The sequence below is a fragment of the Belonocnema kinseyi genome, chromosome 5 (genome assembly GCF_010883055.1).
Source record: "Belonocnema kinseyi isolate 2016_QV_RU_SX_M_011 chromosome 5, B_treatae_v1, whole genome shotgun sequence".
In the NCBI taxonomy this organism is placed as follows: domain Eukaryota; kingdom Metazoa; phylum Arthropoda; class Insecta; order Hymenoptera; family Cynipidae; genus Belonocnema; species Belonocnema kinseyi.
The window spans coordinates 60,113,918-60,133,014 of NC_046661.1; the positions used below are offsets into that span (position 1 = coordinate 60,113,918).

General features: G+C 33.2%; 1 protein-coding gene across 2 annotated transcripts in view; it reads left to right on the forward strand.

Moving 5' to 3' along the window:
* LOC117173527 (SLIT-ROBO Rho GTPase-activating protein 1-like) overlaps positions 1-19,097 on the forward strand; it is a 348,789-nt gene that overhangs the window by 151,325 nt on the left and 178,367 nt on the right. For both annotated transcript variants that reach the window (XM_033362166.1, XM_033362165.1), the window contains 3 exons: positions 694-822; positions 10,768-10,989; positions 11,068-11,343. In XM_033362166.1, the coding sequence (XP_033218057.1) occupies positions 694-822; positions 10,768-10,989; positions 11,068-11,343 (627 nt within the window). The remainder of the gene's footprint in view (positions 1-693; positions 823-10,767; positions 10,990-11,067; positions 11,344-19,097) is intronic.

Below are 19,097 nucleotides of genomic sequence, written 5' to 3' on the forward strand. Positions count from 1 at the left end.
CCGTTACAAATTTGGAGGACTATTATCCAACATTCATTATTCTTGGGATTCATTCGAGTTTCCATGCATTTATCATGAAAAATAGTATCTGATACGCGTGTATGTATTAATTATTAAATTAATCTGGAAAAAGGAGAAATGATTTTTACATATTTCTAATATTTATAAATAAATTGTCTTTATCCAGTTTTTATTCTTATGTTTTCATTTATAATCTGTGATAGCATTACACTGTACCATCTGTAATATCATTGCAAATACACTGAAAAATTGGATAATGCTATAACCTCCATTATCCGTAACTTTTACATTTTAACATTTCTCAAGGAGAAATGATTTTTACATCTTCCTAATATTTATCAATAGTGTGTCTTTATCCAGTTTTTATTCTTATGTTTTCATGTATAATCTGTGATTCGCTCAAAATTAATTTTACGAATCTTTGTTAATTTTCAGAAAATGTTAGTTGAGATAACGGATTGTCCATTTTTAATGTTTAATTCTTGGTAAAATATTTGGAAACTGTGTCGTAAAAAACTATTAGAAAATAATTGTTATATTTGGATAATTTCTTACATCTCTTTTTTCACTTATAATCTAATTTTTGGTAGGTTCAACGAATGGTTGCTGATAAAATATTTTCCTGCCAAATTATACACTCGTATTTAAGGTCAACCATTTGATCTTTTTCAGAGGAAGAGTAAGTACACTGAAGCAAAATTAAAGGCGTTGAAGGCCAGAAACGATTACATTCTCTGTCTAGAAGCATCCAACACAACGATACACAAGTATTTTGTCGACGACCTGTCTGATCTCATCGATGTGAGTGCTTTTCAAGTTAAACTATAATTCTGCTTGCTTCTATAGATTTTAACTAAATTAAGGATCAAATGAGATGCGTATATGTGAACCAATTTGAAACTATAAGTACTTTTAAGGAGGGGGGGGGGGTAGGTTTGCTAAAAATGTACGGCAGATTGCGTTACGTAATGCTTGAACGACTTCTCAGGATCAGATGTGGCTGGTCGGTGTAAAAAAAATTGAAAATGTCTTCTGTTTGCCTTAAATGAAAAGTAATGAATAATAATAATAAAAAATAGGAAAAATATGCGCAGCATGGTCCTACATGATGAGAAAACTGATGGAAAAGTGAGTAATGAGGTTATCCTCAAATAATGTGGTGTACAGAAGATACTAGTTGACAATGTTGATTAGCTACAAGGGTCGGAGCAGTGTCGCGGAACGAACTCGGGGTGTTACGAGATCATTAATTAATTCTTATTTCATAATTTTTGCTTTTATATGTTAATCGACAATAGCAATAAAAAATTTACATCTTTATGCCAATTTTAATAAAATTTAAAAAAAATATCTTACTTTACATTGGATATTTAAGAACCGTTACCTGGTCCTTATTTCATAATTTTGGTTTGATCAGTTACATCAGCAATAGTTATGTTATTAAGGATAAGAATTTGACGTTAAAATTAAATTTAAAAAATAAATAACACTTCGTGCTAGGGTTATTCAGTAATCGGAAGTTGATCCTTTTTCAGAAATGGTTGTTTGCTTAGTAAATAAATTATAGGAATAAGTTATAAACATTTATATGTTGACGTAAACAGGTTCGGGGGCACATTAGTCGGTTTAACAATTATAGTTCAGTTATCGATAGTCGGCAATTTAACTGTCGGTAAGGTTAAGCACTGAAATGCGATCTTAATTGGTCAAAAACGATGCTCTCTGTAATACTACTAATACTGACCAAGGCATCAAATTTTCGTGATTCTCCGATATTATGAAAATAATCTAACTTTCTGGAAATTTTGACATGACCTCAGACGATTTGCCATGACCTCAGACGATTTGCCATACATCAAAGTTTTTGAAGGTTTGAAAATGAGAAGCTATTGCTTTTGATCTTTTTTATGGTTACACTTTCTAGGATCATCGATATTGGATATAGTGTTTAACGGATTTGCAGGAAAGGTCAATCGATATTCAAACTTCCATTTAAAACGGTACATATCTCACATTCAGTGTGTCGAGCTTTCCAGAATTTGGTTCATGGACGTGAATCTAAAGATTTTGTATACATCGAAGTTCCCAGAAGCTCTGATGTATGACGTGTTGTTTCTTAACTTCTAATTCTAGAGGAAACAATGCAGATTCCACAGGCCGACAAAATTTGACAAAAGTCAAAAGCCAGAAAGCAAACCAAACATTTCCGAAGGATTTTGATACGCTGAATACGAATCCGAGCTCAAAATTGCTCCTATACGTCAGGCTTTCAAGATATTTTAACCTAAAAGTGCAAAAAAAGCGTTTTTTAGCTCTTTTTGAGGTTATGTTACCGTATACGAAAAATGTACCACAAAAGCTAATATGGAATTTGAAAGTATTAATCTTCTCATTTCAAACCTACTTGGATTTATTAGGATATCTTTATTTTTCACCAAAATATAGTAATTTGAAATTTTTAATTTTGACGGTTTAACCCATTAACGTTGAGGTGTTCAGATTTATACAAGGCATTCTCTATTGCTGATGGTACGATATTTTTTTTGAAAACATTATCTTCGGGGTTTTCGATAGTGCCCTTTCTATTACCGTTGTCTGTTTTTTTGTAACCCCTAGAAGATACAATATGGCGGCCACAATTTAGGGGCTTTAAAAAAAACAAAGGATCCCGCACAAAATACCAACAAAAAAGCGTACAGTCGTTTGAAACCAAACTTTGCTCATTGATGAAACAATAAAAATATGGAACCTTTGTCTTTTCATTTCTATGAAAGCCGCTTTCTAGGGGTAGAAACCACCCCTAGCAAACCACAATCATGTTAGCCCACCTGACTTTATGAACAATAAGTTTAGTCCCATATTTCACTACAAGTGGGCTAACTTTGAAATGAAAATGTTCAATTTAGCGTATTAACCCATTAACTCCGAGATGATATGTCATTGTCCCTTGAAAATGTTATCTGAGAGGTTTCGGGGGTTCCTTTTGGATTGGGTCAGTTTTTTGTTATAGCTCCTAGAAGAGTGAATATGGAAAACAGTTAGGGCTTAAAAAAAAATTTACTTACCAGCCAATATGCAAAGTTTGGTTCCAAACTACTGTACGCCTTTTTCTTGGTATTTTGTGCGGGATCCTTTGCTCCTTTTTAAATCCCTAACATGTGGCCGCTATATTGGATCTTCTAGGGCTTATAACAAAAAACTGACACCGGAAATAGAGAGGGCACTCTCGAAAACCCCTGAGATAATATTTTGAAGAAAAAATATCGTACTGTCAGCAATAAAGGATGCGTTGTAGAAATCCGAACAACTTAGTGTTAATGCATTTAAACGCTCAAATAAAAAATTTCAAATCTCAATATTTTGGTGAAAAATAAATATATCCTAACAAATCCAAGTAGGTTTAAAAGGAAAAGATTAGTACTTTCAAATTCCATATTAGCTTTGGTGGTAGACATTTTTCTTATCCGGTTACATAATCTCAAAAACAGCTAAAAACGCGTTTTTTGCACTTTTAGGGTAGGATATCTTGAAAACCTGAAGCATAAGAGCAATTTTAAGCTCGGATTCGGATTCAGCACATTAAAAATCCTTCGAAAATGTTAGGTCTGGTCTCTGGCTTAACAATTTTTCGGCCTGTTTTATCATATCAACCGCTTACTCTAATATCTAATGCTGGAAGAAACGTATAAGCGCGAAATTTAAATTCAATTAAATGACGGTTGTGGAAGTCCAGCTCTAAAAAGAACTTTAAGAAGCTATATTTTGCATTTTGAAATCAATCCAATTTTATTTCGAATCAAACCAAATTACGCCTGTAAATGTTCATAGGTGAAGGAAGCAAAAAAACTACTAAATGTGTAGCAGCACGATCCTTCAGTAATTGAAGTAACTATTTATTTTAACTTTACTAGTATTTACAGAAACTAAAATGCTATATAATCTTGTTAACTAATGTTTAACTAACAAGCATCCATCTATATGGGCTGCGGCTTTTGAGCGAAATAACCTATACTATGGCTTAGACCTATAATAGACTAGCTCCATTGCATGTTCCATTTTGGCGATTGTGTGGAAAAGTTTTTTGTAATTTCGATTCGAATATTCCCAGAATATTTTATACAATTCAAATATGGCAGAAATTTTAATTTCATTCTCTATTCATTCATTCTCTATTCATTTATTCATAGCTTCATGATCGAAAATATTTATTGAGAGGTTTTTTGCAATGAGAAAGCCTAATCTGACCTTTATTTTGAGATAGAATGAAGTTGTTTGGAGGCTTGATATACTGTCGGTAAGGTACAATCTCTGGCCATATAGCAGATAAGTTAAAAAATAATTACTTCTACCATTAAGACCTAGCTAAAAATTAGCGAAATTTTCTTGAATTAAGAGTTCTTATTGTGATCCCTCTAATAGCTTAATTTGAAAAGTACCTGACCTGAAATCAGAAGTTTTATGGTTCGATTCCCAATGGAGTGAAGATGGAGTAGGATTTTTTTTCAAGAAATAATTTTAATTTGAAAAATATTATTTTCCATCTAGTCTTGTTGAGATTTTAAGCATTTTCTGTTATTGAAGATTCTTAACTTGATGGATATTGTGTAGATTTTCTGCCTTCATTGTTTGGAGGGTTGATCTACTGTCGGTAAGATACAATCTCTGATCATATAGCAGACAAATTAAAAAATAATTACTTGTACCATTAACAGCTAGCTAAAAATTACCGAAATTTTCTTGAAGTAAGGGTTCTTTTCCTGATCCCTCTAATAGCTTAATTGGGAAAGCACCTGGCCGGAAATCAGAAGTTTTGTGGTTCGATTCCCAATAGAGTGAAGATGGAGTAGGATCTTTTTTTCAAGTAATAATTTTTATCTTGTTGTGCTCCAAAATCGAAGCGATATGTATTTCTTCTCACATGCGCAAAATGGGTTTTAGTGGATGAAAACCACCTCCGAAAAGTGCAATAACAAATATGCATTTAATTGTTTCACATATAGCAGCGGTACCTTTTATAATGAAACCAACTGGCAAAATTTCTTCATAATGAGAGATACAAAAAATTTAATTTTTTCAAATGTGTCGAAAACTTTTTTAGAAGGGTGCATTATCCCAAAATTATTTTTATTACAAAAAAATTGGCTAAGCAGGCATGATTTCAACCCGAAAAATCTGAAAAACTTGTATGTGGCATACAACAATATAATAAAGTTTACGTATTTTTGCATTTTTATGAAAAATGAATTTATAAAGAGTAACCACCCTTAAGTGCATTTTATCACATTCCTGCTAAATATAGTAAGTTTCACGTAGAAAACTGAGCAGAAAATTTTTTCACAAAGAGGGTTGAAAAATATAAATTTCCCAATTTAGTCAAAAAATGGTATGGTAGTAAACTACCCCAAAAGAAGTTACGAATATACAAGATAATTACCAAATAGGTATAAATTGAAGCTGAATAATCTAACCAAAATATGTGTTACACGCGATAACAAAATAAAGTTCACGTGTTTTTGCATTTTCCCGATAAATTGCTTTGTAGGGGATAACCAATCTTAAGGAAACTATATACTGCTTTTGTGAACTAAAGTCATTTTTCGAACGAAATAATAACGAAAAATGTTCTTACACTGAGACGTAAAAAATATGAGTTTGTCAATTTGTTCACAATTTTTATGGGGGTAAACTGTCCCAAAATAAGTTGTGATTATATAAGAAAATGGATGTAAATTAAAGATAATAAAAACGGAAGAAAAAATTTTTTGCACACGATAAGAAAATAAAGTTCACGTGTTTTTGCATTTTCTCGAGTAATTAGTTTATAGGGGTAACCATCCTTAAGTGCTACAATATCCGGCCCACAATTTCTGCGAATGGCAAGCTTCTATCTCCAATTTATCTTGTGTTAAAAGAGCCAAGTGGAAAATTTACACCCATTTTGCACGAAACCATTTTTGAGCCTATAAACGTTTTTGTAGCTGCATCCAAATCTGCCAAACTCACGCCTGTTAAATTTGTTTATTTCTAATCATTTTTAATCATAAAATAAATTTATTACAGTCATTAAATTTGACAAGTTATTTTAGAAAGAATTTTATACCAGGATATTAAAATGTTGCTCCACCTCCCCTATGAAAAGGCGCAAGTGAGTGATTACTCATTGTTTAGTTAGTTACTTGTAATATGGAGGGGGTGAGAGGGCTGTTAGATCACTCTGGCGCTAAAGTTATAGAGCCTATTGTGCCACACCTACGTTTTTTCTCAAGGCAGTACTCTGAATCCGGCCACTTTTCCCGAGTGTTTTAGGATATCGGTGGATGTCTTTGTCACAAGCGTTCTGAGAATATGAATTATTAGAGAATTTATCATTATCAGGTTTATATCAGGTGAATATACTCTTTGCAGGCGTATCTATAGCACAGTAAATGATTTCTTACTCTGTAACTGACGAAGTAATCCTCTCCTACTCCTCATTCGGCAGCTTCCCTAGCAGGCTGCAAAAGTAGAATACTGCCTGTCTAGGGTGAACGGAGCGATCCCTTCCTCTGAAATCATCAGTTCGATGCACAGATTCGAAGTGTTTTGTAAGTTTGGGTGTATGTGTTCATTTCTCGAAAGCGATCAGTGACCATCTAGCGTAATTTTCCCCCGTAGGCGCCTCAAGCGCAAGGAGATCGCTGACTTATTTTCGAGCCTTCTTAATATCGACTTCGACGTCCAAGGCTATTCACCTCGAAAAAGGGCCTCTGCCTTGGTTTGTCACCCTAACCAGCCTTTTCTGTGTGGATCTACAGTTTAAGGCGGGTTCCGAAGAACCGAAGCCCCTGTAAAAGTACATAGGAAAATTTACATTAATACCGTATTAATTTTTTAACTAACTGCAAAAAATCTGGAACAAATATTACTCTTAACATTCGATAATTGTGTGATTAATTGGAATAGAGAATAACTATTTACGATTTACAGGAAATAAAATTGTTTAAAAAAATGAAAATTGTTAAAAAATTTGCTAAATATCATTATGAAAAAAATTTATTCTCACCATTCCGCAGTGGGCCGGGAGACCCAAAGTCTTGGCCAAAAAACAAGTATGAAATTTGAATAAATCAAACTATTTTTCATTTTTCGATACTTTTCAGAGTACTTAAAAATCTATTCTTACAATTATAATTGCCTAGATAAAGTGATATTTTGCATGTGGCCGCCATTTCGTTTCTCTGCAACTTTGTGAAACACACCCAAATAAGAAAAATGAGGTACCATTTTCTTCACTAGAATATCTATTTCCAGCCTGATCTGCGTCATTTTGCGCGTTTTCATTTCTTTAAAAGAAACCTTACTCGAATCGTAGCTGTGCGCATTCATTCGTTCACGCTTTTATCGAGATTTCAATGCATTTGAATACTCAATAACATCTATGCATGAAATTTGAGAATATTAATTATTAATAACATGAAAGCAATACAAATTATTTATAAATATTATTATTAAAGAGTATATTAATTATTTATAATTTTTATAATATATTGTTTAATAAAGTTGAAATTTAATATAATTGAAGGGCATAACTGTATACGGGTGTAAGTGCCGAAACCCGAATTTTACAGGAGAACTAAAAAATACTTTATCTTTCACGCAAATCATTTTTAAAAAATGCAAAAACTTGTCAAGGTGCTGTGGGGCTTGATCCAACCATGAAACGAACATCCTGAAAGATGCAACCTTCTCCTAGAAAACCTTTGTCAAAGGAACGACGTGTCCGCATAAACTCTGATTTTTATACATGAAAATTTGCGTAACTGTTTTATTTTTCGATTTGAAAAAACAAACAAGAAAATACTTTTGAGATATTGGTTAGCTCTATTGAATCGAAAAAAGAGCGCTTTAAAAAAGATAACTATCTGCGAGAAAGCTCTGGTCAAAGATCGATGCGTACCAGAAAGCTTTAATTTTGACACATAAAAGGTAACTTTTGTAGTAACTATTTCTTTCCAAGAATTCCTCATTTTTGACGAAAAAACTTTTAAAAACCAAAATCGAAACGTGTTCTGAAAATCAATGACGCCGTGGCGACACCACACTTAGGTATTTTCACTTCAATCAACAGCTAACTTCACGTCTTAGATTGCTGAAGGGAAAACAAGGGACCAAATGCATGGGATTTAGTTCATTTTTGTCCTGTTTTTCTAATATCTTCGTAAATGATAATTTTTTCTGTACAAGTGTATTTGAAAAATAGTTTTTATATTTTGATTACTATTTAATGAAATAATAAAATTACAATAATAATTATTACTTACAAAGATATTAGAGAAATAAAGCTTTGTTCCATGCATTTGAGCCATTATTTTCCCCTCAGTTTTTAATAAAGTGAAGTTAGCTGATGGTTGAATTGAAAATACATAATGAAGCATGGCACTTACGCCAGCAGGCATCGTTGCACTTAGGCCCGTATGCACTGACTTTTTTTCCTAGTCCTACTGAGTTTTCGTTGTTTTTTAAATTTTGTTTAAACCATTAATGTTTGTAAATTACATTACTGCAAGAAATATGCTGCAAATCAGTAAAAAAATATTTTCAGAATTCTTCTTTTTGTCTTGTCAGGGTTCATTTGAGCGCGCGCAGAAAAAAAATTGTGTCCTTAGTTTTTGCGGCAGCTCAATTTTGAATTCAAATATGTAGAGTAAGTAATACCTTTTTTCGTTTAATTATGAAGAATAAATATTGTGGAGACCCCGTTTTAAATCAGGCGAAATATGTCGTTTTTTTAGAGAAAATTTGGCGATGCGTATTTTTCCGATTAGCAAAAGAAAAATTGCTCATTTGAATGTTGTGCTTTGTTAGAAAAAAACCGAAAAACATCGGAAAATTAAAAAAATGGAAGAGGTTTTTCTGAAAATATTAAAAATACATTTTCTCAAAAAACCCACCTTTAAATTTTTTGCCAATTTTTTTATATTGTCATCCTAATGAGAAGGTATTGGTTTTATATAAAATTTTACTTTATCGGTTTTCATCAAATCTCAACGTTTTGAGACCCCCTGAGTCAGAAAAAACGATTTTTACGAAGGTGTCTATCTGTCTGTAGTCTGTATCGTATAGGCACGATAACTTTCGAAAGAATGATCAGATTGGATTCTGCTTTGGCACACTTTTTTAAGGCCTAAAAAGAAAAAATAAGTACGTAAACAGCTATTTTGGATGCAAATTCAAAAAGTGAGTGCATTTTCAAAATATTTGAGACCATTTTTTTAAGATTCCAAAGTTCTATGTCGGCTATTTATAGTACTTAGAAATTAATTAATTTTCTATGGGACACGTAGTTTTTGTTTTTAGTCGTAAAAAACAACATTAAAAAAATTACTGTTTTGGACAAACGACACAAGCTATAAAAAAATTTAATAGGCAAATGTTGCTCTTCCAAAAATTAACGAAAACTCATTGAAGTTTGTCATGATTAATTTGTGATAGGGCACGTAGTTTTTGTTTTAATCGTAAAAAATTACATTCAAAATGAAAAAATTAAATTTTTCGGAAAAACGACACAAGGTACGAACTAAAATTAACAGAAAAAAGTTGTTCGCTCAAAAAGATCTATACATTTGTTATTAATCATTTTCAGATAGAAGGAGTATATTTTCTTTTAATCTTAAAAGATAAGATTATAAATTTTTTAAATAAACTTGTGGAAAAAAGAAATACCAGAGACGAACAAAATAAAAGGCGAAACTTTTTGTAAAAAGAACACAAGATACAATAACATTTTATTTAACAACATTTTTCGCCTGAATTACATTTACATTGAATATAGACAAATTAAATTTATAGAAAAACGGCACAAGTTGCAATACATTTTTATGAACAATTTTTATTTCAATAGTATGCGCATTTTGTTAATGATAAAAATAAGACAATTATTAGCATATTGTGTATCAAGGGCAAAAGGAAGGCTATTTTGACCTTTCACCCTTTTTCTTTTTATCCTATTTTCCCCTGTCCTTGTTTTCTATTCCCCTTTCCTCTTTATTATTTTCTCCTTTTCCGCTTTTCCTTATCGTAAATATTTTATGATGAAAGCTGTCAAAGAAAAAGGACTTCAACGTACGTCATATGATATTAACACTACTACCGGGCGTCCCTCTTGCGTGGTGTAGTGCATGTATAGCGGGTGTAATGTTTTTTATTTAGCGGGCGCAAAGTTTCATGTTGGTCCAGCGGCGAAGTGCGTAGGTGCGAAGGCCACTGGGCTAGAAGTGACCAAATTACGCCTGCTTAACGTGCATACAATAGCGCATTTTCATAAGGTGTCGGATAAAAAATACTTTTGTTCAAATAGTAATGCATATTATGAATAGTAATAATAGAAATTTATTTATTTCTCAAAGGATTGGCCATTACATTAAGAAGTTCTAGCACAAATGTGGGATGGAGTGGGGGGGGGGGGAGCTACAACGACCGGGCGTGAATTGCGAGATCTGAAAGACGCGCTCCCTACCTAGGCGCGCTCAAATTTACGATCAGCGTGAGCCGCGATGGCTAATAATGTGTCCGCACAGCGGGTACATTCTTTTCTGTACTATTTTGGACACTGTGCTGCAATGAAAGTTTCTTTCTGAAAACTAGTATTTGCACATATTTTATGTAATTAAAATTAAATGTAAACCTTGCGCATTGTAATGCTCTTTATGACATTCAGAAGGTTTAAAAGTCGCTAATAAACCATTACTCTTTCCTTTTGTTTTACAGTGTATGGACTTTGGTTTCCATAATTGTATTGCAAGAGCATTACTGATGCATTGTAGTGCGGAGGAAGGAAAGCAACGTTCTTTGCAATCAGGTGCTGAACAATTGGCCGCTTGTGTGGGTGGGTTGGATTCCAGGGCCGACAAGCAAAGATTCTTAGAGTCACATCATGCTGCATTTATGATTCCTAAGAAGTTCGAATTCCAAGGTCATCGGGGAGATGAGGTAAGCACGTTTCGAGAGTTATACCTGATTAAAAAGACAATATTTAAATAGACATTAACTTCTCGAATGAATTTCCAGACACCCGAACCTGAATTGCAGAAGGTGCTACACACAGAGATGGAAAAGCGCTTGACGCAACTTCAGCAGAGAGTTACGTCACTTCGAGCTGAGTCCGAAGAAGTGTGGAAGACTTTAGAAACGGCTGAGGCTAGTCTGTTAGAGATGCTGACAGCTAAAGATTATGACTGTTCCAGATATTTTGGCGAAAACGCCGTGCCGACATGGAAACCTCCGGAAACACTTCAAATAAAGTTGAGAGCTGACAGACAGGAAACTGAAGAGTTTTACCTAACGGTAGGATTAAATTAGAGTTTATTTTCATTTTTGATAATCCCAGCACTTATAAAATCGAGAGTATGTGGGTAATTTTGGAATTGACTGATTATTCAGGTTCTTATGATACAAATTTACGATTTCTCGTTTAGGGAAAACTATCCAAAAAGTAGGTCATTTTTATTAGTATTAAACAATTTGGATTTGGAGTGATTTGAAGCGTTATAATAGATGATCTATCAGGGACTCGAGAAAGTTAGGAAACATGCCCCTAGATTGTTTCTTAGAAAGATGAAGAGACCCTAAACAATGGATTTTTTCGAAAGTTTTAGAACAGAAATATTTAAATGAACAGTTAACCGTTCCCACAACAAAAATTAATATTCGTAATAATTTATTGTAAATCATATAAAACATTCCAAAATTTTTTAACCTACTCTAGCATAATTGTTCCTAAATATGAAATAAGAAGATTACTTTATTCTGATAAAGTTTTTATAACATTATATTGAGAGTCCGTTCTATTTTCATAATTAGAATTTAATAATAAAGCTATGGGCGAATATTTATGTTGATACGCTCCTGACTCAAAAGTAGACAGTCAGGTAGATCTAAGGGATGATTCACGAAATAATTCGATCATAGGATCGATTGCGCGCGCCATCAGCTAATAAGTGGGGGTAGCGAATGAGTCCCGATCTTGTCCTAATTAGATTATTATTCATTGCAATTAGGTCATGTTATCATAGGTTACTGGTCTACTAAGTTTGACAACGCTTTTAATTGAGTTCGTTATTTAGTTAAAATGAACTAAAGTTCAAAAAGTTCAGAAGAATTAAAAACATCACGGAGGTTTCTAGAGAAACCAGCTTTATGCTTTTTTAAAACCTAAAATTATGCCCCAAAAAATACCTTAATATGCTCTTATCATGCTCTTAAAAATTTGTTTAATGCTCTTAATATGCTCTTTCTCCAATAAAGATTTCACGAAAAATACTTTTTTGACAAATATAGAAAAAAAAGCTCAGCTGTGTGTGAAATAAAGAAGGAAAGTGTATGTCGTGGGAGGGGCAGAAGACACATATAAAAATGTACTTAAAATTAAAACAATCATTTTTATGTTAAATGAAACATAACATATGATAGGACACAAAATAAAATACTTTTCGTAGGAACACAAAATAAAATAGTTTTCGTAAGAACACAAAATAAAATAGTTTTCGTAGGAATACCAAATAAAATAGTTTTTGTAGGAACACAAAATAAAATAGTTTTCGTAGGAAGCCAAAATAAAATATTTCTTGATTAAACAACTAAATCTGCATTGTAATACTGTACTCTGTAAGTAAATAAAACTACTATAGCTCAACCATTGGATCATCTAGTTCAGATTGACCAGTAACATCACAATCGTTAATCGTTCACATTGATTCCACCTAAACTTTCACTCTCACCACCCTTCTCGACAGGAACATCAAAATCATTGCAATTTTTGAAGCAAACCATAACTTCATCATTACCCTCCACAAGTTTTCAGCGCATAGGGCCGAAAATGTCATTGTGGCCCGAGAAGGCTCTCTCAACTAAGTATTTGATGTTGTCACATAAATACTTTTGAGACATACCTCAGAAAACTCACTATGATTAGCCCCCATACTTAAAATCATATCCTCAACAAGACAGAAGTCCCTATAATTTTTGTTATTTTATTCAGGTCACTAGTTACACTATCAGTTAGCACTAAATATAGTACAATAAAATTGGAAATTGGTAATTCACATTCTTACACTTAGACCTATTAACAATTTCTTCTTGTCCCTTTTTTGTATCATTAGGGACAATAGCCTTGCCACAGTAATCTTTTACCAATTTAGCCTGAACTATTAAAATTTTAATATACTCCTGATTTAGACTTTTGAAATATTAAACAGAATCTACATCATAACTTAGGGTTTTGGCATACTCAGTCACATCTTCTACATAATCACTCAGATACTCTGCAGAATTTTCCCACGATCTCCACATAGACATAATTGGTTATGGAAGCAGTGTAGCAGTCTTTGTTTTAGTGAAGTTGTATTTATCCTCAAGACATTTCTTATAATTATTTCCCCGCTTTCTATTATTTTTAAAGAGTTTTTCGCATTTTCTTACATTCATTAAGTCTAGTCAATTTTTACTGTTAACTTTCGCCACCTTATCTAATTTGTGATCCCAGCACTGGATATGGAATAAATTAGGGTTAGTGAGTCCCTTCAAAAGCCGCACACACTTGTTTATGTACACTGCACTGTCAGTTGAAACTGCAACGACTAACTAATCAAGAATTTACTATTTGATAGTGATTTACTTCGATAATTGATTTTGATGTAGTTTCACCACAACAAGTAGTCAGAACTTCTACAGGTGCAATCGCAAGAATAGGACTAGTATTGGACACTGTTGGAAGAATTTTGATAGCTATAATGAACACCGCTTCCCCTTTTCTATTTGTAATGTCATCACACATGACTAAAATATCTTTTCCTTTCAACATAAACTTAATTCCATGATCATACTCTTCTTTGATTTCAGGAAAATATTTCTTCTGAAGCTAGTAAGTACTCACAATGTCACCTCTACCTATGAAAATAGAGATGAAATATTAGTCAAAACAATATAAAATGCACTCGCACTCTTGGGAAAACAGTATAAGAAAGTTGTATTTTGTTATTTTGTAAGTTTTACACTGTGACAGTTTACAAGCAAGTGCCGCGTGGTTTTAAAAACAATGTAGTTTGACGACTCACCTTTATCATTTTCAACCATCCATTTCCGAAAATCAGGATTCGAGAATTTATAAAGCGGTATGTTTGCTTTCATACAGGCTTTCACCAAGGACCTGTTTAGTTTATCTTTATGGTTCTTCAGTTGAATGGCTTTTTTGTGGGCAGATGATTTGAAGCGGCTTTGAACAACACTTTTCTGTTGCCAGTTATCCATACAGTTACAGAACGAATACATCGTGATTTGACTTTTCTTGTCTGACACATACAATCCCGCATTTTTGAATAGTTAAACACAATCGTAAATCGTGCAGGTTTTATTCCTCCCCATTTTGAGTCGTGTTAATGCTCTCCTTTCACCACAGGATTTCCAAAATTGTGGCTAGTACTAATGAATGGCGCCTGTCGCCTCCATAGACCACCTAAACTCTACGGCGCGCGGCGGGACCTGGGTTCGTTCACAAAACGCGCCTACCTCCCAAAGTGGTGGCGGCCGCAAGCGACCAGCGGCACCCACCCCTTCACCTCATGAACAAAAGACCGGTGTGCGCGAAAATTTGAAAGTTTTAAAATTGAAATTAGCGGAAACAGGCTTTGAAGTATATTTTTTTGCAGAAAGAGTGTATCGAAAGGTCGATTATGCGGCATTCATGCTCAAATTTTAGTAGAATTCAGGAAAACAAGATAAGGGATCATTTACAAACTACATAACGCGTTTTTATTTTAATTAAATACAGATGAGAATATAATTGCCGTGAAGTGAAAAGTGATACAGAAATATGGGAAAAACGAAAACGCGTTACGTAGTTTGTGAATGATCTCTAACTTAAAAGAATGGAGAAGGCTGAGAGTATTCAAAGTAGAATTCTACTCATTGGAAAAATAGGGTAAATCTTCATTCAGCAGTCGTTAACCCGTTGGAAAAAGTTGAGAAATTTTGAATGTGTTGAAAAGAAATCCATGTTTGAGGAATTATTCCGAGCATTCAAAACACTTAATTGAATTCCAAGTAGGTCAAGGTATATCCTGAATATTTCAAGAAAGTTAGAAATCCTAGAATCTTAAAAATCCTAAAAGAATTCAAAGAACTTGAAAGAATTCAAAATAATTCGAAATTTTTTAAATAATTTCAAAATTGCAAGTAAATTCAAAGATTTCTACAGAATTCTACTGAATTAGGAAAAATGTGTGCATCTTAATTCAGTAGTAGTTAACCCGTCGACCAAAGTGGATGAAGGTGTAAATAGTTGCAAATAATTCCATGTTTTCAGATGAATTCAATGTAAGCAAGTTCTATTCTGAAATTTTTCAAGAAAATTTAAGAATCTTTAACAGAATTCATAAAATGAATGTGAATTTTAAGAAATCGTGAAAATTCTGAAAAATTCAAAATAATACAACGTACACTTTATTATGCTTTCTTTAAAAAATTCTCCCTAGTTCGTGAGTAGTCGATAACGTTTCGATTATGCACCGAACTCGCTTTAGCCATTAATTGAACGTACGTCCGGGCGCACATGTAATCCGTTTACGGTCAACCTCCCTCCGAACACAAATCCTGAATTCCGTTTGGTTCAAAAGTAGGTAGTTTCGGTGCGCACGAATTCCGTGCAAGAGGATTACAAGTGCCCTTTCTATTATAATTAAATGCATTTCAAATTATGTTTATTAATATGTTATTTATAAATTCATACTATAAATTATCATTTTATTTATTTTATTTATATAAGGCATGTCTACATGTACTACAGCCTATGCAGTCGTTCTTTTAACTTCAGTTTTGTCGATCTGTTTCAACTCTAATTTACAGTGATCTATGGTGTGAAGTAAAAAGTAATACAGTTAGATTAGAATTGCTTAAGACATTTCAGCATACGATGATGTCCCAGTTCAGTTAATTATTCAGACAATATTTTTACACGTGATACGGTTTAATAGTTGATAATATGATTAACATGGTAGTTGTTAGCTTCTATAAAAATATCTTTGGTTAACTTTTTTTGACATTCTGATTAGCAAATAATTCTTAAACATCATTTTTAATTTCTTCGTTATTACCGTTAAATAATATTCAATTATTATTGAAGAGACTATGAAAGAATGGAAATTCGGTGTCACATGACGAAAATTTAATTCACGAAAAATTTGGTAGAACTGTAATAATAGGTACGTTACATGATTTACTGTCACCTAGACGTCAAAGTGAAGCCCAAGGTCGAATATTAGTTGGTCGCCGTCGATGACTTGCGTCCTATGGACGAAATCGACGGGGTGTCTGGCTTACTTGCGTCCTCGCCTTCCGTTCCTTCTTTCCCTCTCCACTCGTCGCTTCACTCATTTTCCTTCCCCTCTTATTTCCCTAATTTTTCCTTCGCACTTTTTCCAGTTTTAGGACTGAAAGCGTTCTCTACTATAGTACATTATACTTTTGATGTTGGCGTGTTTAAAAATTGTGGGGAAATATATTTTTTCAATAATAAACAGTCAATAATATCAAATTAATAATATTAAATTGTCAAGCTAGAAAAAGCTGGAAGCGAAATGAATACATAAATTATATCGAACTTATACAGGTAAAAAAATGCACGAGACTTCACGTACGAATTGGAGCCTACTTATGTAGCCTACTTGCAAAGACAACATTTGTTCTATAAGAAATTGTTCTTCTTCTAACATTTTTCACCTCCTTTTGCCAGTACTTGATATTTTTATATAAGTTACGACTTGAACTCCTTTTAAAGCTTCTGTGAAATTAAAAATGTTTGGTTGGGAACAGTTAAACATTGCGTTAAATTTCTAATTATATTCTTCACAAACATTCGTTGTACGTGTTGTTGCTGGAAAAAGATCAGCCCAAATTTTGGGTGGAAAGCTGGAATTACGTGAAATATTATTTAAAAAATATAATTACAGAACTTTTCAGCTCTTTCGCCTGATGGTTGAATTGGCTTTAGTTCCTCATTAAACAACGTTTCAACTTCAGATCACGGAGAAAAATGGATTATGAAACGTAGCATCTGGATGTTCAGGGTTAACATATTTTATGTTTAACTATAGGACAGCAATCTAGATGTTCAAAGTAAGCATATGTTGATATTAAAAATTGAGATGTTACTCTGTAACATCCGAAATCTTCAACTGAAATATTCGATATATTAAATGTATGGTTATGTAAAATAACGGCTGTAAATATTTGAGGAGTTCACTAATTTCTGACCATTTATGGAATTAATTGTTAACTTATTTATGAATTTTAAATCAAACTTTAATGTTCGTACATGAACTAAGAACAGATAAAGGGTATGAAATGTCGATTAGATTATATGTAATTTGCATTTAAAATTCTATGTATTTTATGTTACTTAAACTCAAGTTTCACTTTAAATTTATAAAAATTTTGTCAAATGTGTTCCAAACAATATAACCTGAAACTGAAGATCTTTGTTTCCTCGTGGAGATAGACAAAAGTCGTTATCCAATTTTATTTAAGGATAGCTCAGTTTGATTCTTTGGGAATGTTAAAAAATGTTAATATTCCATAGTTGTAATATTGAAAATATATTAGCGTTAAATATAATAGTGAAATTCCAATTCTCCATGTAAATACGTTCAGACCATTTTAACATTTAAATGTGTTTCGATTGAACATACAAATCTTCCTACGCCGAACATCTCAAAAAGATAGTAGATGTTTGGCATGCATATCAGCATGTTAGGCGGTGCAATCATAACAGTGCTAACATAATCATAATTATGCTAACCTAATAGTTTGTTCGAAGGAGCTGTCATTTTTCTTGTTTTCCATCGCGATGTTCAGCAGTATAATCGTTAGCTTGCAATTCCAAAACCCATTTCTCAATGTCAGCGTTAATTTAGTTTTTCCTAAACGCAAGCGTAAGCGAATTACCGGGTGTCTCAGGCTCAAGTTGCCGGACTTATATAACTGTATAAAAATAAAATTAATCGAAAATTCCGTTTTGAACAACAGTTTAGTAAAAGTGGTAGTTTGCCTAATGAATTTTCGCTGATTTTGTTTTAAGCTAAGTATAATTTTCAATTTCAAAATAGAGAATCCAATCTGGCGGACGCAGTTGCAAAAATTTCAAATGTTTTAGGGAAACTTGGTAAAAAGGGGTTTTTGTGGTTGTTGATTTCGAATTTGACGTCATGAGTTATGAATTCAAAATGAGGCAACAAATATAGTGGACCTAAATACGATATTGTTATTCATTTCTAGTAAAGCTGATATAAAAATTTGAAAATTCAAAACTTCGGATCCAATGTGGCTGACTCGATTGCGATTTCTTTATCTGCATGCAACTTCCCAGATAGAAATTTTCCGGCATACCTACTGCACAGTACCGGAAGGCTCTACAGATAGATCAGCAGGCCATGTCGGTAGACCTTGAGAAAGATATGGGTGCATACGTAGCTCATTACGCCGTCAGGCCTTGCCGACACGGCATGCTGGCATCTTGCCGTTAGCATATGTCGTACCATCGAGCTTGCACTCTGCAGTTATCCTGTTCCCATAAACTGAAGTGTTTAATGTTTATGTTTATAATATTTAATTTTGCCAGATCAGGAATAGAGAGTAAAGAATCATTAGAAATAATGAATAGTTCGAGTTTTATTTCAAGTATAGAATACTGGGCAGACAAAGACCATTTCTGAGAACCACTCAGATCACTCACTCGTTTATATAGACATTTTTGTAAGATGTAAGATTTAATGTATTTATTGAGTTCATCACTTTACTGAACCGAAAAGGCGATGTCGACAAATTAAATAACTCTCAATCGCAGAAAATCTCATAAAGACGAAAAATTAGAACTTTAAACACACCGCCCGCCTCGTGAGTGGTAACTAAACGATGAAAAGAAAACAATAAGTGCTTAATCGAGTATTTGTCGACAACGTAAGTGCCGCCCGCCGTAAAGAAACAGTATAAATGTAACTAAAATTTAATAGTCTTAGCCGCCCGCCATAATCCACTAAGTTTACAGAATA